Below are 19713 nucleotides of genomic sequence, written 5' to 3'. Positions count from 1 at the left end.
TCCACTTCGGTACAGCAGACGTCCATGGAGAACCGTCCCTTCTGGGCTCCCTTCCCCAAAGTCCTCTGTCTTCCTACATCCTGGCTTCTGTTCCCCCATTGTTTGGTGAATGGAGAATATGAAGGAGGGAAGAATGGATTAAAATTGGAAAAGCAGGAGGTAGAGGGAGTATATCAGTTATCTCTTGTTGTGTAACAAATTACCCCAATACTTAGCATCTTCTAAAAAAGATTTTTTTAAATTGGTTTTTCGAGAGCGAGGAAGGGAGAGGGAGAGTGATCCAAGAGAGAACAAGCTGGAATCTGCAGTGTCTTTGATGGCCCACCCTCAGGAGTCTCACACCGTTCCTTCTGCCACATTTTATATTGGTGAGAAGTCAGTCGCTCAGTACAGATCATACTCAAGGGGAAGAGAATAAATTCCACCTTTGGAGAGAGGAGTATCAAAGAAGCCATAGGCATTTTCAAACCACTGCAGGGAAGTTAACTCTCCCCATTCCTTTTTTCTCTTTTTCAAGGTCTTTCTAGGTTACATGGGACAGTAAGCTCCATGAGGGCACATTGCTATGTTCCCGGTGCCTAGAACATGTCTGGCCCATAGTCAGCATGTGGAAACTATCTGGTAAATGAATGTGATCCAGAAATGTTCTTCTATTTTTTTTAATGCTCTAACTCTTAACATGCCATGCCAACCCTGTGAGGATGGAGACAGAAAGCCAGCCCCTCGAGTTGGTGTGAGCGCTGCAGGAGAGCGCGTGTCTGCACCTTGACTCTGTAAATAGGAGGTGCTGCCACATCCCGAGGATGCTTGGACCTGCCTGGCTCAGGGGCTTGGCCACTTAGTCAGAGGGCTTGATCTCCTGGATAAATCGTTTCCCTGTACTGAGCTCATCATGTTTAAGGCTCTGCGCTATAGACAGGCTCAGTAGCCGCATGCCACGGCTACTGCCAGGATGGAGCACTGTCGCTATAATAATTGCAGCACCTGAGATGTGCTCTGGGGTCCTTTCTGCTCATGTGCTTTCTACCTGTATCCATTGGCTTTTGCTGCCTAACAAACCATTTCAATACTTAGGGGCTTTGGAAAGTAGCCATTCTTAAGTCTTGGGAGTCTGTGGATCTGCTAGGAAGTTCTGCTGAGCTGGGTAGGTCTCAACAAATCTCAGCCGAGCTAATGACACATCTGCAGACAGCTGATAAGATGGCCGTGGGCTGGCCAGTCCAGTCACCCTGCTAGCTACCATCAGTAGTATGCCCAGAACCCACCAACAGCCTTTGCCTTGTGCCTGAACCAGTTATTCTAAGGAAGGCAAATCTGCATCCAAAATAGGAAGAAGATACACTCTTCCTCTCTCCTAGGTCAGTACAAATCATGGAAGCTTTATATGTGAGAACAGAGCTTGTCTGTATGGAAGGAGTAGTGCTTTGAGGCAGTTACTCATGTCAATCAAACCAGACATCCTAAAAGAGATGAGCTTTTTTTTGGGGGGGGGGGGCTTTTGAGGAAAACAGGCTGAGGCTTAGCAACTAAGTAAAGGGCCTGATTGCTGAGGGCCTGTTGGATAGGCTGAGCAAGAAAGGGTAGGAAGACAAGGCACGGCAGTGGGAAGCCAGCCAGGCCAGCATGGAGAGCTGCACTGGGAGGTCGGCAGGCAGACTGTCTGGGCCCAGCTGGGGACAGTCATAAAACTTAGAGTGTCCCAGTTGGAAGGGACTTCAGAAGTTAGCTAGCCGCCTCCTCATTTAATAATGGGGGAACCTGAGGTCTCGGGGTCATGGACTTGCTCATGGCCACCCAAAGGCCAGTACAGAGCCCAGATTAGAACCCTAATCTCTGCCTTGGAATCAGATGCTCTTTTGTTCCTGGTTTCTTCCAAGTGCACTGGGACTTAGGGAACCTGGGAAACCTCACTGGAGTCCCCACCCCGGCAGCCCTTGCCCCCTTTCCCTCCCCAAAGTCCAGTCTTTTCATTCCTTGGGGAGGCTGGTGCCTTGGCCTTGGCTTCGTCCCCAGCTGAGAAGGAGCGAGTCAGTGGAAAGTTCTCCTGGGGAATGTGTGCCAGGCCTGCCAGGGCCTCACTCCCCTCTTGCTTTTCTCATCCTGACAGAAATCAGACCTCAACCCAGGGCAGAATGCCTTTCAAGGAGGAACTGGATGGCTGGGAGGAAGAGGGGGTGGGAGGGCTGGGATGGGGGTACATATGGTGGGTGGTTTCTAGCTCCCCTTCCCTCCCCTAGCTTTTCTCTCCTGAACGAAAAGGGGAAATGCCAAAAAGTTAATTCCAAATTCCCGCTGAACTATTTAAAAGCTTTTTGCTTCCCAAGAAATCAAATCTTTAAACTAATTTTGCCTATAAAAATCTATTCCAGAGGTGGGTGACTTAGAGTGGGACAGGCCCCAAGGCATTGTAGCAAGGAGAGGACTTCTTATTCAGGGGTTGGGAGGTGGGGGCAAAAGGAGCTCAGTCCTTGCAGGGTGATAGGCCCATATCCTCCACCTGGGCTGGGCGCGGGGCAGGGGTCTCATCCTCGGCCCCTGCACATACTTCTAACTGAGTATATGATGATACCAAAGATGGCCCCAAAGCCTGTTCCAGCTGTGAGATGATCTGGTGTGGGTCCCAGGCAACAGGCCTCTCTGATCTTTGCAGGTTTTCAATGAACCATGATTTGCCTTTAAGGCCCTGCAGAGATTTAAGTTTATAGCTGCAGAAATAGTGACCCCCCCAGCCACCTCTAAGGATGATTCACTTGGTGGGCCAGCCGTGGGAATCCCAAGTTGTACCGCCCTACCGGCCCCCCAGACTGCCCTGGGGGCTCAGAGGGAGGCCTGGGAATGGGTTGAGCAGCAGGCTTCCTGTGCTCCCTCCTTGAGGGCAGGGATTGGAAACAACAGAAGCCCTTACCTGTGTCCCCTGACCAGGAGACAGAGCTTACTCCAGCCATTTAAAGCTTCTGAGGAGCTTGGCTGTGGGAGAGCAGGGCCATCTGGTCAGTGTCTGCTCCTGGTTTTTGCATCGGGCCTGCGTTCTACTTGTGACAAGAGCAAACTCAGTTAAGGGCATGTTGGAAAGGGCTCCCAGGAAACATGGCCCTTGGGCATCCTGTCCTCCTGCTTCCCACCAACTCCGGGCGCCAACCCTGTGCCTGAAAGAAAAGTGGGAAAAGAATGGCCTAATACTGGCCAGCAGCCTGGCAGGGGCTGGGCCTCCCCCCAAATGAACCCCCACAGTTATTCCTCTGGTTGACCCAAGTTCTGTAGCCTTCTGTATTGAGTGTTCAGGTTGCTGTGAGCGCCTCTGAGCCTTCCCAGGGCCTGGCACCAGGGAGGCACCTAGTTGTTCTTTGTCAAGCAAAGAAGCACCCTGGGCTGTCGAACTATCCAGACATGAGCCTTCCTGAACCTTGAGTCTGTGCCCCCTGAGAGCCTGAGCCTTGAGGAAGGTGGCCCAGAGGGGACCCAACAGATAAGAGGAGGGAGCGGGCAGCAAAGATCAACCTCTCCTTCTTTCAAATGGGTTCTAGTACCGGGGAGTGAGCAGCAACCCCCAGCAGCCCTGAGAGTCCTCTGCCATACCATGGGCTGCCCCTGTCTGACCCAGAGTCGGCCCTCCATGGGGAGGGAAACCGGGCAAAAGGTACCCATATCCATCAGCAGAGCTCCATGAACTCGTGTTCAGATGTCTGTTCATGTGGGATGACTGGTGCATGGGCACATGTTCCCAAACAGACCTACAGGTGCAGGTGCCCACCAGGTCAACCCCACATACATGCGAACCCAGGCATGTGGCTGACCTATACATATGCACATAAACAAGCACACACACACATCCCGGAATAGATTTGTACTGATGAGCACTGTAGAGTGGGGTAGGAAGGTCACAGGTCTTGGATTTAGGGAGACCCATGTCCCAGCCTCTTTGCCTGCTAGTTAGCTCTGTGGGTTTAGGCCAGTGGTCGGCAAACCGCGGCTTGCAATGAGTTTGCCAACCACTGGACTAGACTAAATGTTACCATATAGTTGGAAGCTGTGAGGATTAGGCAATTGTGGCATATTGTGTGCAAAGAGGTAAAGGGTAGTATATGACAGTGGTCGGCAAACTATTAGTCAACAGAGCGGCGAGCCACGGTTTGCCGACCATTGGTTTAGGCAAATTACTTCACTATTATAAGCCTCATTTTTCCTACCTATAAAAATGGTGCTGACCCCAACCTCAAAGAGCTGTCATAGTATTAAGTGAGATGGATTATGTGAGGAACCTGTCGCAGAGCTTGGCACATCTGCGCTAGCAGCTGAGGCAGGCTCAGCCCCTGAAGGGCTGGTAAGATGGTTGTGTGCAGTGGAATGTGTGGGGTACACCAGAACCCCACCACTGCCTCACAGAAACTCCTGAGCCTCCTTTCCTTACCTTTCAAACGGATATAATGGGGTTCTGTATGCCTCACTGGGATGTTTGGGGACAAGAAAGAGAACAGATGCAAAAATCATGAAAGCTGGAGGGTGCTGTATAAAACGGGTGTTTATTGCCATGAAGAGTTGCCTTTGGCTTTCAGATCTGCCTCTACCTCTTCCACCTTCAAGCAGGGCCTCTTGGCTGGTCAGAGCTCAGAAACGCCAGCAGATGGCAGCCTTGTGGGACTGGCAGGCTGAGCTGCTGCTCTGCGTCCTCCAGGCACCCAAGCTTCGAGTAGCCCCTCTGCTGAGCAGAAGGAGCCTCAGCCGGTCACCCACCAGCTCAGAGAGGCTGAACAATTTTATCAGTGGCTGGAGAATCCAGAGCCCCATCTGAGGGGAGAAGAGAAAAGGGCCACCCATTAGGGAGACACCTGCTAGGTTTCAATACAAAAAGTTCTGACCTGAGGGCATTCGCCAATGAGCATGGATTGGAGGGTGTTTTCATTTCATGAGCAGGTGAAGGGGAAGTAGTGGAGTGGGGAGGGGGCACTGTGGAGGAAAGGGAAGTACCCAGCTCTATATTAAGGGAGCACAGAGTCAAATTCAAGGTCACTGGCAGGTTGACCAAGGCCACACACTCTAGACCAGCAGTCGCCAACCGGTGGTCTGCGGACCACTGGTGGTCTGTGAGGTCCGAAAGGTTGGCGACCACTGCTCTAGACCAAGCAGCTCCATCACAGCCCCCATTAGTTTAGTTTTTACTCTCCTTTTATTGATTGAGTGATCTATTGATTGAATGATTTTTGTAATATACTTACAGAAAAGTATTGCTACTTCTGGATGCTTATCTTAGCTGTTGTCCAGAAGATTCTGGTTTGTTTTTGTTGTTTTTTTCCTTTTTAAACAAGAGCTGGGAAAATAAAGGGTGAGCCAAGGAGGGGGGGTGCGCGCGGGTAGGGCCCTGCCCTAAGTCTAGGGCTGGGGTTGGCCTGTTGGGGTCACAGCTAAGCCTGTGGTCCCATCTTTCCTGGAGCCAGCAGCCAGCCTGTGGTCAAGTCCTGCCAGCCCTCCCCTCTTCACAGCCTGAGAAGGCCCTCAGCTGAGAGCCTCTTGATCTGTACTGAACCCTTGAATTCTTTAGGAACCGGGTTGGCGAATGCAGTTGCCAAGTGTCACTGATGCTACAGAGCAGCCCTACCCGAGCCCCCATGCGGTGAGTGCCCCCCAGAAGCTGACTGGCTAGGCCCCATGCCACCACCCACGCACCTTCCTCCTGGCCCCTGCAGGCCCAGCCCAACAGTCCCAGATTGTTTGTGTCCTTGGGCTGAGCCTGCCCAAGCCAAGAGGGAGCGATTGGAAGGCGAATGAGGGAGGGAGTGTAGGGAGGGGGTGAATTTCTCTTTTTTTTTTTTTTTTGCACACACCCTTATAAGGCTACTGAAGTCATTATCGATGTAACAAACCAACTAAGCAAGCAAGCAAGCTCCTCTCACCAATGTTCCCTTCTATAAACACAGCCTGGCCAGCCCCCACCATTCCTTCCCCTCCCCTTTACCCTGCCTCCCTCAGGGATTTGCTCTCCCCTGACGTCTCTTTTTCACCCGGCCCCTTTTCCTCCTGCTACTTTCCTTTTTCCCTCACTGGTTACAGGGGGAGGGAGCCTGCCAGCTGTGAGGGCCTCTGCGGCCGAGGAGTTGGTGCTGATGGTGGTGATGGTGACTGCTATGGGACCCTGAGGCCTAGCTGGCCAGCAAGAGGGCAGGGTTGGACAGAGGAGGAGGACAGCGAAGGCGTGCGGGGGGTGCTGAAGAGGCGCGTGGAGACCCGGCAGCACACGGAGGAGGCCATCCGCCAGCAGGAGGTGGAGCAGCTGGACTTCCGTGACCTCCTGGGGAAGAAGGTGAGCACCAAGACCGTGTCGGAGGAAGACCTGAAGGAGATCCCAGCCGAGCAGATGGATTTCCGCGCCAACCTGCAGCGGCAAGTGAAGCCAAAGACCGTGTCCGAGGAAGAGAGGAAGGTGAACAGTCCCCAGCAGGTTGACTTCCGCTCTGTCTTGGCCAAGAAGGGGACTCCCAAGACCCCAGTGCCTGAGAAAGTACCACCTGCAAAACCTGCCACCCCGGATTTTCGCTCAGTGCTGGGCAGCAAGAAAAAATTACCAGCAGAGAATGGGAACAGCAGTGCTGAGGCCTTGAATGCCAAGGTGGCAGAAAGTCCCAAGGCTGTGGGCAATGCCCAGCCTTCAGGGCCCCTGAAACCTATGGGCAATGCCAAGCCTGCTGACACCCCGAAACCCATAGGCAATGCCAAGCCTGCTGAGACTCTGAAACCTGTGGGTAATGCCAAGCCAGCTGAGACCCCCAAACCATTGGGCAATGCCAAACCGGCTGAGACCCCCAAACCCTTGGGCAACGCCAAACCAGCCGAAACCCCGAAACCACTGGGAAATGCCAAGCCTGCTGAGACCTTGAAACCTATGGGCAATGCCAAGCCTGTTGAAACCCCCAAACCCCTGGACAATGCCAAGCCAGCTGAGATCCCAAAAACAGCTGGGAAAGAAGAACTCAAGAAGGAGGTTAAGAATGATGTGAACTGCAAGAGGGGGCATTCAGGAGGCACAGATAAGGAACAAAGGTCAGAGAGCCAAGGGACTGCCCCGACCTTCACGGAGAAGCTGCGAGATGTCCATGTGGCAGAGGGCGAGAAGCTGCTGCTCCAGTGCCAGGTGTCCTCTGACCCCCCGGCCACCGTCACCTGGACGCTGAATGGAAAGACACTCAAGACTACCAAGTTCATCATCCTCTCCCAAGAAGGTAATGAGGGCAGGGCTGGGGAGGAAGGAGCTTTTGATCGCTGCCAGCTCATAGATCCGTGGTGTTATTGATCAGCACTCATAGCCCAGAGCTTCTGTGTCCCCCTCAGTCGCAGGACAGGTGCCCCACTCAGGGTCCGTGGGAGGTGTGGGTGGGAGTCTAGTTCTATGGCGCATGCCCACGTCTCGGCATCTGTCCAGCAGAGCCCTCTCCCAGCACCCCAGCAGCAGCCCCCTCAGAGCATGGGGGCCTGTACTAATGCCCCACAGCTCTTGCTTGGAGAAGGTTCTGTTCACAGGCTTGAAAATAGAGGCACAGGGGCTGGTGCCTCCCAGGGGCCCTGAGCTAACAGTTGCTTTTGCAGCAGCATTTTGGGTTTGGGGAAGGGTGTGCAGTGATGGGATGGCTCAGGACTGATTTAGGGTCAACAACTGAAGTCTTGATAATATTGTGGGTTTGAAGGGACCTGTGCGGGAGCCCAAAACTCCAAACATCCCCTATGGCACACACTTACCGGCAGACAGAGCTGCTCGCTTCCTAATTTGGATGAGACTTTTGTTTGCTGCTATTTCACATTCTTGAGTGGTGGGGAGAAGAAGGGGGGCTCTAAGTCTTGCCATCTGGGTCCTTTCAGGGTCTGGAGTTCTAAAGAAGTGATGGGAGTGAGGGGGTATTTTCCCTGGACCCTCAATTTGGTTTGAAATGTTTTTGTAAATCCCAAACCTGGGAGGGAGCTCCAAGACCAGCAGACTTCCCACACCCCACTCTGGTGGCCAGTGCTAGAATAGGGTCCGGCCTGAGCGTGAGGCTGATGCTGGTGGCTCTGGCGGGGCAGGGTACAAAGCTTCCCGAGTGGCATTTTACCTTGAAGGGCGGAGAGCTGCCACAGCAGAGGCCCAAGATGACAGGTCCTGTCAAATCCAGATCAGCTGAGATGTCAGAAACATTCCCCGCACTGCACTGTGCTGCTCTCCTCCTGTCCTCCGACTGCTCTCCATTCGAGGCCTCCCTGACCCCTTGATCTGCTTCCTGCCTCCCTCCTAAAACCAGAGTGAAGCACTCGAAGATAGCAGTAGCCCCCTCAGCTCACGACGAAGCTTCTCTCTTCACGCTGCATCTCAGACAGTAGATCTGGAACCCCAGAGCATTTTGAATCCAAATGCTGAAGCAGTGAAGGGGAAATGGGCCAGGAGAGAGAAAAAGGTTGAATTTTCTGCTGATGTGTTGACAGGACACCTCTTTCACATGCCTATGGCCATATTGGGAGGGGCCTCCAGAAGTCATCTCATCCACTCCTGCCTCTGCTAAGTCAGCCTGCACACACCGGGGGCATGAGGATGGCTGTGGTGAGATGTCCAGGGGAGTGGATGCCACAGCCGTCCCTGTCACCTCCGTGGGCCCCTCTCATTTGGAAAGCCTTGGGTAAAACTGATCCAGAACTTTGATGAGGAGCCTTTCCCTGTGGTCATCTCTCTGGGCAGCAGGGAGGGTGGGCAGCTGCCGCCCTTGGGACATGTGTGCCACACAGGCTTGTGCCATGTGATGCCGACGGCAGCACACCCTCAGGAGACGGATGTTCCGCCAGCTGAAGGCAAGGCCCAAAGCTGTGCGCCTGGAACCTGCAGAGGCACCAGCAGCCACTGATAAACAATCCACTCAGCTTAACTAAAGAAATGAAAAGAAGGCCAGCACAAGGAGAAGAGAGAGAGACTGGGAAGGGGGTGGGAGGGGATTATGCAGACAGCCCTGAATCCAACTTTTAAAAATACTTTAAATATTTGCAATTCTCCTTTGAAAAATAAGAATAGCTGCCATTTATTGAACACTATGTGCCCGGCACGGTCCCAGACATCTGAGACTTTTCACTCATTTAATCCTCACAACTACTACACTGCCCATCCAACAGAGACGTTAAGTACCTTGCTCAGGGTTGCGCAGCTAGTTAGTAACGGGGCTGGGATTTGAATGCAGGCAGTCCCGATGCCTAGACCACTATGACATGTTACCTCTAAGTTAATTCTTGTTAACACGTCAGCATGCTGGTGCAGCTGAGAAACCTTTCATGATCCATCAGCTCACCAAGGGAACTGTCCATCAAGGAAAAATGCTAATGGCTACTCCTCAGCACTGTCAACAGTGGTCAAGAGGCTGAAAGAGTGGTGGTGCCCTCAGACTTGCCTAATTTCTGGTAGTTTCACTGCAGGGGAGGAAGCAGACCCTGAAACAGGCCTGTCTATCTTGCCACGTAGAGAGAATGCCTTGTCTCAAAATATCAGTCCCACTTGCTTTCTGTCCATCATTCCTTCTTCAGAGCTTCCCTCTCCAATTCTTCGAGATCCCAGGCTAAACAGGGACCCAGGAGAGAGACTATCCTAGAGTTCAGCAACCACTTCAGCAGGCCCCACGGCACAGGGTAGGTCCCTCAGAGAGCTGAGTGGACCTGCTGTCGATAGAGAGGACGTGTGCTCAGTGATGAGACTATCCCAGTCAAGTGCCTGCTTCTGGGAGCAGGAGGAGAGGGAGCTGAGTGCTGGGGCCCTGGTGGTGAGAGAGCTGGGCCTAGAAAGGAACCTTGAAGGTGGGCCAGGACTCCCAGCCCGGAATAGGGAGGGTGTGGGTTTCCCAGGTAGGGGCACAGCAGCAGTGAGCACAGGCCTACCCACAGCACGGTCAGGGCTGTAGAGGAAGGCATGGCCTCATTCCACCCTGTGTCATGCTGAGGATTCTATTCCAAAGGCAAAAGGGAGCCAGGAAAGGGTTTTGAATGAGGAGCAATGCACACCAAGCTGGGGTTTAGGGGGCTTGATTGACTCCATGCCCAGAGCCATGCAAGGGGCCCGCTGAAGGGGTCAGGGAGGAAGGTGGTGGGCCTGAGCTAACAAGGTAGACAGGAGCACAGACAGGAAGTAACCTGTTGAAGAAGCCAGGACAGAATTCACAGCACCTGTGGCTTAGAAGGGTGGGGGTAGAGGGGCAGAGAAGAGGAAGGAGTGGAAGACCACTGAGCGTCAGTGTCTGGGGTCACAGTGGAGGCATCAGTGGATATGGGAAGCTGTGGTTTGAGGTGGTTCGTAGGAGAAGATGGAAGGGGGGGTGGCTATGCGGGTCTCCAGGCCCTTCACACCCCACAACACCCTCTCGCCCCCACCTCCTGACTTGTAACTCTTCTTGCCCCACTGCACGGAGCCCTGTGCTGTCTGCTCTTCTAAGGTCAAGATTCACTTCCTCCAGGGTGCCTTCTGGGACTGGGTGACCGGCCTTCGGCCACAGAGGCTCTTATGCTCTCCTCCCCGTACCTCATGTTTGTCTGGGCACCAACTGCTAGTGGATGCTCTGTTTCTAGGTTTCAGGGGGCTTCTCGCAACCTGTAACTTGGATAGAGCTCGTAACCTGCAGGCCCCCCGAAATAGGATTAAGTCAACCCCATTTAGTGCCCAGGAGAGCAGAGTTGTGACAGCAGCCCAGGCGGTTGGAGCCCATTAATTTTAGGAGGAACATATGGAGGTGTCCTCCCTCTTCCTGCATCTCCCAGAGCTGCAGGTGCCTGGTGTTCACGTACAATGCTGGGCCCGCCCTCCAGGCCCGTAGGGTGGGAGGCCAGAGAGCAGAGGGGCTCGCTGCTGCTCCCAAGGGGCTTTCTTCTTTATGCCTTGTTCCTGTCCCCAGGCCAGACTTCATTCCTGGCAAACATCTCCCTCAGTCTAATGACAAGGATTCATTTTTGTTGATGTTGTCAACAATGATTCATTTTTTAATTGCTTTCTGTGTGAGATCTTGCAAAAGCTTTTTGAAAGCTTCTGTAAGTTCATTCTACAAAAGGATTTATGTAGTACCTACTATGTGTGAGGCACTATTCTAGCCCTTTTCATTGTAGGCACAATCCACTCACGAATTCTGAGTTGGGAGGGGTTTTTTCCCCTTTAAGAAACTGCAGGTAAACCTTGGAAATTCTGTGGGTTCGGTCCCAAACAGCTGCAGTAAAGCAAGTCGTAATGCAATAAAACAAGTTGTAATCTTTTTGCTGATGAAGAATCTTACCTTCAGTTTGTAAAAAAAAACCTTCAATACCCGTGAGGCGCAATAAAGCAAGGAATGTCTGTATATTATCTTTTACTAGAGGCCCGATGCATGAAATTCTTGCAAGGGTAGGCCTTCGCTGCCAGTACCCTTGTGGTCCTGCTGCCTTGAGCCCGCCCTGCCCCCCCCCCCCAACCTTGGCCTGGTGCTGCCTGTGTCTGCCACCACACACCCCTAGTTCCCTGGTTCCACAGAGCCCCTCCCCACCCCCACCCCCATCGATCACCCTGCAGAGGGTGGCCTGGGCCTCCCTCTTTGGAGTGATCACAAAGCTCCCCCCCCACCCCACCAAGATTGATCGCCCCGCTGGCCAGTGGCCTGGACCTCCCTCTGTGGGGCCATTGTGGGGCAATGGCGGGCCGCCCCCCACCAATCTCATCGCACCAGCCTTGGCTGGCTTGGCGCCAGTATGTGTCATAGCGTGGTTGTCCAGAAGGTCATCCAGATGATGGTTCTGCTGTTCAGGCGTTCAGTCAATTTGCATATTACACTTTTATTATTATAGATAAGGTAGATTATATTTGATTAAATGTTTGCGACTTTCTTTTGCGTAAATCTTACCAGGTCACCTGCTCAGTATGACAAATATTTTTGTTACTGTGACTGCATTCCAGGCTCAGGAAACATTCATAATAGCTATAGTCACTGCCCTCCAGAGCCAGTGTGGGAGACAGGCACCGGGTTTCAGCAATGGTTTGGAGAGACCTGTTTTGACTCATATGAGCTCAGAAGAGGTCCATCTATGGCCTTAGGAGTGCTCAGGAGTGACACGAGGGCACCGTCCCTGAGGAGGTGACTTGGAGCTTGTCGCTCTGTTCAGACACGCCAGGAGCCAAGCCCTGCTGACTGAGGCAGCCTCAGAGCAGAGTCTACAAGGCTTCGGGCTGCACCGTCCACCGTGCACACCCCTGTCCTCTCCGTACCCCACACACTCGGGAAAGGAGCCAGGTGGGGATCTCAGATCCCATGACTGTGAGAGGCTCTCCCAGGGACAGTTTAGCTGAGCCATTCATTGGATTCCTGGCTCTGTGGTAACCGCTCCCATCCCCCTCACTCCCTCTCAAAATTCCCCACCAGGCTGAGGCTTCTCACAAAAACAGGCTGGGAAACGCGTTCCTTCTGGAGGTCAGGAATAAGCTGTCCCACAGGAAATACCAGATTCTTCTCTCTGAGCCTGCTGGGGGCCCTCCCCCAGCCCACGCAAGTGGCCAGGGGTCCAGCTGGAAACGCTGCCTGCTCTGATGCTTTCCCTGGTGAGGGGCAAGGGCTGGAGTCTAAATGCTCCACTTGTCCTGGTGGTCTCTCTACTGTCTCTGCAGTTTGTGCCATTTGGGTTTAAGGCTGAAGGCAGCGGGGAGAGTGGGGAGGGGGACTGAAACCCAAAGGCAATCAAGGACTCGAACAGGATGTGCACTGGGAGTGGGTATCTGCTCCCAGAGCCTTCATCTCAGACTGAGGGGAAATGGCAAGCTGGGGTCTGTTTCCTTTAAGCTTCAAGTTTTGGGGCCAGAGGTCATCTCAGCCTTCTGTTGCCCCAGATAAATGGAAATTTCTCTCTCTAGAAGATAGTTAACCTCATTCCTCCATTCCTGTGCCTCACCGTTCATGGTCTCATGATGAAAGTCATAAAAATCCAACCTAAACTCTTTCTGTTGCAGTTTCTGCAGATTCTGTGTCCTACAGTGAAAGAGATCCCGGCCCATTGCCCTCCCCTGTGGGAGAGCTTAGTGAGGTCTTGCCGAGAGGCAAGGTCTTATAAGGGGGTGGAGGGTGCAGATCAGCCATCCTGCCTCAGGTGGTCAATAGACTGCAGTTTCCTTGTTTTTTGTGTTTTGTTGTTGTTGTTGTTATAGTTTCTTCAAATACAAGCAAAAGTTATTTGGAAAGTCACAGAGTTAGAAAAACGTGGGCTCAGGAAACAAGGTAAAAGAATGGCCCTTGGAGCTTAGGAGAGAGTAAGAGCAAAGGTGCTTCCTTGAAGGAGGAAGAGGTGGGGAAAGGTGCAGGTGAGAGAGAGAGGAGAGAGAGAGAGAGAGAGAGAGAGAGAGAGAGAGAGAGAGAGAGAGAGAACCGAGGTGTCCCTGTTTAAGGCAGACCCAGGTGCCAAGAAGTAAAGGCAACTGTTACGGCTCCGCTTTCTCTCCCAGCCTTAGGGAGGCTCTCTGGGCAGAATTGACATCATCCTTCCTCTCTCTGAATATCCTCGTATTTGTTGGTCAAGTCTTGCATCTATCTAATCGAGGGGAGGGTACTTTTTGAGATCAAAGGCCTTTGGGAGTTGTGTCTGTCGACCTCCCTTCTGGCCATGCCACCTACACATACACACAGCTCTGCCCACCCAGGGCAGTGGCAGGGAGCAGGGAGGTGGCCAAAGCCATTGCTCCAGACAGCAGGATGCACGCAGCTCTGGCTCCCCTGCTCCCCCGCCTCCCGCCCTTGTGTGATGACTGCTCCCCTGACAGCAGGGGCAGCTTTGGACAGGACATCATGCTCTTGGCTTGTTGTAAGTCTCAACACAGGAACTAGGGAAGTGATTGCTGTCGTCCTACCTGGCCCGGCAGGCTCAATATTCAGGGGATCCCCCAGAGAACAACCTAGCCTAGCTCCAAAGTGCCCCTCAATTCAGATACCATTCCTGAAAAACCAGCTCCAGGAAAGGGTTAGGGGACTCGGAAGGAGTATATTTGGGGATCAGTTATTTGGGATCTGAGTTAGCAGGAAGTGCCCTGGGCTAGGGGTTGGTTCCCCCAAGGCCTCTGACTTCTGGGCTCCCTGAGGCTGCCCATGTGAATAACACTTGCCTCCTGTGCTCCAGGTTCCAGGGCAGGTATTGTACCCATACCTGGTCCACTTAACCATTCTTCCTCTTCCTCTACAGGCTCCCTCTGCTCCATCTCCATCGAGAAGGCACTGCCAGAGGACAGAGGCTTATATAAGTGTGTAGCCAAGAATGGCGCCGGCCAGGCTGAGTGCTCCTGCCAAGTCACTGTGGACGGTAGGTGGTGCCCACCCGTCGCCATCACGCAATCCCACCTTCCACACACCCTCCTTCCACCGCACCTGAGCAGAACGGCACCAAGGTTGCTGTCGCTATCCAAGGCATTCCTTCTGTGGGTGTCAAGTCACCTTTTGCAAAAACACAACAGGAAGGAAAGTGGGAGCCCTGCTTGAGGGTCCTGTGTGGCCTCAACCCCTCTCCTGGCTGGGAGGAGGAGGGGCTCACCTTGTTGCCACCTCTCCCCAGTCTTGGCCCCACCCCCAGAACCTTGCTGAACAGGGAAGCCGGGCACAGGGCAAGAGGAGAAAAGACACACCCACAGGAAAGTGACTGCAGAGTATTTTACAAGCCGCCACAAACAAGTGCCCGTGCTGGCAGGACAGCCCGTGAGGAGTAGGGAGCAGAGCGGGGTCCATGTGGGGAGGCTGCGTGGAGGAGGTGAGTCGGGCTGTGACTCTGTAGGGACAGGGCTGCCTCTGCAGGAAGGAAAAGGCACTAGTAGCACCTCAGAGGGAGGGGAGGAGACATGTGGGGACAGGGAGGCCTGCCAGGGCTGCGTGGAGTTTCCCTGATGAAGGGCCAAGACCAGGCTGTGAGGAGTTGGATTTGTCCTAAAGGAATGCAGGCAGTATGTTTGTGACTTTGTTTCTCCTTCTGTGCATGGTTTAGAACTAAGACTCGGAAGTGGGTCAGACCTGTGCTGGTTCAGGCTACCATCTTCTTTTACAGAATAGAAAACTGAGGCCAATCAGAGGGGGACAGCATCCTGCGTGGGCTTCCCTGGCCCCGTTGGGCCAGGGCCGGAACCGCCCACTTGAGACTCAGTCCCGTACCCTTTCTTTTTATATTGTTATTTGCTTGGAACTGTTAAAGACGTAGTTTGGGGGGAAAACAATTTCTTGCCCTTGAAATGCTGGTTAGTAACCTATTGTGGCACTGTTAAAACTAGTGTCCAGAGAAGGCGTCGGGAAGACCAGCGTGGCTGCTCTGAATGCTGAATGTGATCACTCTGACTCGGAAATTACAACCCATTTCATTGTCGGTCCTTAAGATGTAGAGTTTTTGTCCCCATTCTGGATTTTATCATCTGATTTCCTGGTCACAAAAGCTGAGGTCTATGATATATAATGAATGGGAGAGGAGAAAAAATTGTCTTAAAAAGAAAAATCTTTTAAAAAATGCACACAATTAAATTTTCAACACAAATTAAATTGTCCACCACCAACAGGAAAGCTGAAGTTGTCAAATATTGTGCATCTACCTAGAGTTCTGTGGATGTCTTTGCCACAGGGGCTCTGAGGCTAAGGAAACAGATTGGGTTAAGGTGTGTGGTTAGTTCCGAGGGGCCTTGGAGCACATGTTTTGAGGCTCTGAGTAGGGGCTGCTGCTCGTGGTTAGTTACTCCCAGGTGTGACCTGGGCTGTCACCCACCCAGGTAGATCCTTCTTCTTTCTAGACAGGTGCTGTAGTTAAAAAAAAAAAATAGTCTTTCCGGGAACTTGACCCTAGACGCTTATTCCTCACAGCCCCACTACTCCTGTGGGACCCAAGCCAGTTTCAGCCAATCTGTAAGGCAGTTCAGCCTGCTAATGAGATTATCTGCCCGGGGAATCCCTCTTTGGGTCCTATTTACACTTCTAGCTGAGGCAGGGCCGTAGTTCATTCTCCTTATCTGCAAAACGTCAGCACCTTTTCGAGAAACAGCAAGTGGTTTCTTTTTAAAACCAAACTTTGTTTTCAAAATAAAACTTCCTTTTCCCCTACAGGATACACTTAGGGATTCTTTTCTTGTTAAAAAGTTTTGAAGCTGATGGGGCATTTTTGCCCATAAATTGGTCTCCTTCTAGTTCATTCTCTTGCTCTCTTCATTAATCTTGATGACCTTCATTATGTATCTCTGGTTCCTGCAAGGAGGCCCATGCAGGATTTGGCCTCAGGCTGCAGATTGGGAGCTGGGTCTTTGAAGAGAGCAAGGAGAGGGGTCTGAGGTAGAGGAGCCAAGATACTGGACTGACTCAGCTGCTTGGGTTTGGTTTGGTTTTGACAAAGAGACAAAGGGCAGCCCCTCGACATGCCCGGGCTTTCCCTGTTGCTATACTTGGAGATAAGTTAGAGTCCTGCGTGCAGGTGGGCTTCTGGCCACAGGTAGCTTCATTTTGCCATCAAGGGCAACCTCTGGGAAATAGTCAAGGACTGCAGTCCGCTTACCTGCCCTGCTGTGCTCCAGTGGGCTGAATAGGTTTCCTGTCCTTGGTCTGTCTCCTGATCTTCTCAGCGTCCCCTCATCCCAAGGCAACAGCCCTAAGGTAGAGAGCCCAGTGGGTCCATGTACCCTTTGAAATGATGGACACAATTTTGTGTTTGTGGATGAGAGCATTTTTGGAAAAGAGGATCCATAGTTTTACTTCAGATTCTCAAAATGAGTCATGAATTAAAATACACCGGAGAACTAGTTGCCAGGTGAGGTAACTGCATTGTCAGGCCCAGTCACTGTGGGGTCTCTCTCATCTTCAGCTGCTGCCTGATCTCTGGAGAGGCCCGTCCTGCACTCCTCCCAAGGGGCAGTGAGGTCCCGCTGCACGAGGGTGGAGAACTGCTGACGTCAGGCAGGCTCCCCCTTGCCGCCCAGCAGTGCCCTGCTCCCGACAGCCCTGTCACTCACGCAGCCGGTGCCAAACACCGTTAAGACTGTACATCTGTGGCCAATGTAATGATATCGTTTAAGGCCTCATAAAATGGCTTTGGCTCGCTGGCTGTTCTGTATTAACCACACTACTGTTTCCCTCTCATAGGGAAAGGGAGGTAGCCTTTATGAGGCAGCAGCTCTGGCTGTTTTAGTCGTGCTCTTAGTCTTTTCTCAAAGAAAACGGGTGCTGGTGCTCTTGTGTGCTTTCTTGATTGTGGTCACACTGCCCTTCCTCCCAAGTGCAGCCGAAGGCAAGTGTCAGCTTGTACCACAGAAGGACAATGAAGCCTACAATAGGTGAGGACTTGCCAGAAAACTCCCCCAGGAGGAGAAAAGGCTGACCTTCAAGGCCCGACTTGTACATTTTTAGTTTATGCATTAGGAAGGCAGTGTCTTTCTCACTGAGAAAACGGAGGCTCAGTGAGAGTCAGCAGCCTTCCCCGGTCACGAAGGCAGCATACAGGAGGTGCAGCGTCTCTGGGTGTCTCTGATCTCGACACACACCCTTCGAGCCACCCAGCACAGGGAGTCACAAAGGAGTTACCCTGGCAAGACTTGAACCTGGGTGTGCCTGGTTCTGAAGCCTGCACATTTCCAAATAAAATTGGTGTTTCAAAAACACTTGAATATTGGTGAATGGTATGGTTTAACGTGGAACAAGCATATAACGCACTTAGCATTATGGCCTCCTGTCTAGTGAATAGCATGGCAGTGTCCACTCTCCAGTAACAGCCCTCCCTGTTGGAAAGTGCTTTGCATACGTGGCCTGAGTGACCCATTACCTCTTATTCTGACCCAGGTGAGAGGTGAGGAAACAAAGCTCTTCTGTAGGCCAAAATCCCCAGACAGGAGTCAGAGGACACCTCAGTCCCCTGCCTGGCTAAGGGCATCTAGCTTCAGCTGCTGGTGAGACCGAGGACTTCATGACCATGGAGAGTTGTGCACGTGTTGGCAGGAGGTAACGTTCCAGTGGGCACCCACACTATCACTCATCCAACAAATGTGTGGGTGCCCACTCTGTGCCAGGCACTGCTCCGGGAGCTGAGGCTGAAAGCAGTGAGCCAAACGGAAGTTTCTACTCTCAGGGACTTGACATTCTAGTGAGGGGGAGATGGTAATGAGGATGAACAGATATGTCCTAAACTCTCAGGCAATGTCACGTGTTTGAAAAAAGCAAAGTGGGGTAATGGGAGTAGGGGAGGCTGCTTTGGAGAAGATGGTTGCCAGGCCTCTCAGAAAGTAACATTTGAACAGAGACCTGAAGGATGGGAGAGAAGGAGTGTCAGAGGCAGAGGTAATGGTGAGAGCAAAGCCCTGAGGTGAGACTATGTTTGAGACATTCCCAGAAGAATAAGGAGCCAGATGGCTGAGCCTGAACAAGGGGCAGAGTGGTGGGAAATGAGGTTGAGGAGGACAAGCAACCAGATTTGCCAGGCCATGTAGGCTGAACAAGAAAACTGGATTTTATTCTAAGTGAGAGACAACGCTGAACATCTAAAGGATCACTCAGGTGGCCATGTGGTGACCAGACTCGGAGGGGGTAAAAGGGAGAGCAGGAAGACCCTCTGGGAGTGGCTGAAATGGTCCAGGCAGGAGACAGTGGCAGGTTAGGCTCTGTGGGAGAAGTGGGAAGTGATCAGATTCATCATCTATTTTGCTGATAGGGCTGATGGGATTGGCTGATGAATTGGAAGTGGAGAGATAGGGAAGTCAAAGGCAACGCTTAGTGTTTGTGGGGAGCGTGTGCGGATCAGTGGTGGTACCACCCACTGAGATTAAAATGCAGGGGCTGGGGCAACAAGCAAGAGTTCCCTGCATGAGCAGCCTAAGGTACCCATGAGACATCCAGGTGGGCATTTCACATGGCATTTAGATGAATGCAGGTTGAGGACAGAGGCCAAGATGGGAGACAGGATATGGAGAACCATGCACATAGGAGGCCATTTAATGCCCTGGGATTCAATGAGGTCTCTAAGGAGTGGCTGTGGATGGAGCCAGGAAGGAGGCAGAATCCAACATTGAGAAGTAGGGCTGGACAGAAGTCTGCGAAGGCGATGAGATGGAATGGTCCCAATGAGAGGGACAGGAAGAAATCCAGGAGAGAGGGGTATCCCAGAAGCCAATGGTGGTCCTTTTGATAAGAAAGGAGTGATGGAGATCAATGCAACAAATGATGCTGCCAAGTAGAGTAAAATGAGCCTGGGTGTTGGCCATGGGATTTGGGAAGCTGGAGCTCATTGGTAACCACGACAAGGGAGTCTCGGGGAGTGATAGTAAAAAAACCTGATTTGAGTCGTACAGAGACCGAGTCTGGAGGGCTGAGTCCAGAGCTAGAGTGGAGGGGAAGGGGTGAGGTATTGTCCATATAAGGACACGTTTCCCCTCTCTATGGAGGCCCCCACATCCCTCACTGCCATCGTCCTCCCCCATGCTTCTTCAGGCACGACCCGACCAGCAAAGGACTCCAGTCCTGGGGCCCAGACCTAGAAATGGAGTTCCATTTCATCAGCAACTGATTAAAATAGACAGAAAATACAAGCTGCTCTTAAACTTTTATTACTATTATTTTTATCCCCTGGGCCACTGTGTGAGCACAGAGCTGGTTTTGATTAAGCCATGGTCCTTCCAGCCCCTCCTTGCTGCGGTTCTCACGGAGGTCTAGTGGCTTGTGGGGCATGCACATCCCCATGGGGTGGGGGTGAGGCTGCAGAGGGAAGAGAGGCTCCAAGTCAGGGGTGGGC

The 19713-nt window shown here is 52.4% G+C and overlaps 1 protein-coding gene across 1 annotated transcript in view; it reads left to right on the top strand.

Moving 5' to 3' along the window:
• MYLK (myosin light chain kinase) overlaps window positions 1-19713 on the top strand; it is a 187886-nt gene that overhangs the window by 106095 nt on the left and 62078 nt on the right. Inside the window, exons 15-17 of the mRNA XM_080658291.1 lie at window positions 5537-5608; window positions 6046-7211; window positions 14167-14283. Of these exons, the coding sequence (XP_080514417.1) occupies window positions 5537-5608; window positions 6046-7211; window positions 14167-14283 (1355 nt within the window). The remainder of the gene's footprint in view (window positions 1-5536; window positions 5609-6045; window positions 7212-14166; window positions 14284-19713) is intronic.

The sequence above is a fragment of the Plecotus auritus genome (genome assembly GCF_963455305.1).
Source record: "Plecotus auritus genome assembly, chromosome: 2".
Lineage (NCBI taxonomy): Eukaryota > Metazoa > Chordata > Mammalia > Chiroptera > Vespertilionidae > Plecotus > Plecotus auritus.
This window is presented reverse-complemented; position numbering and strand designations above follow the sequence as displayed.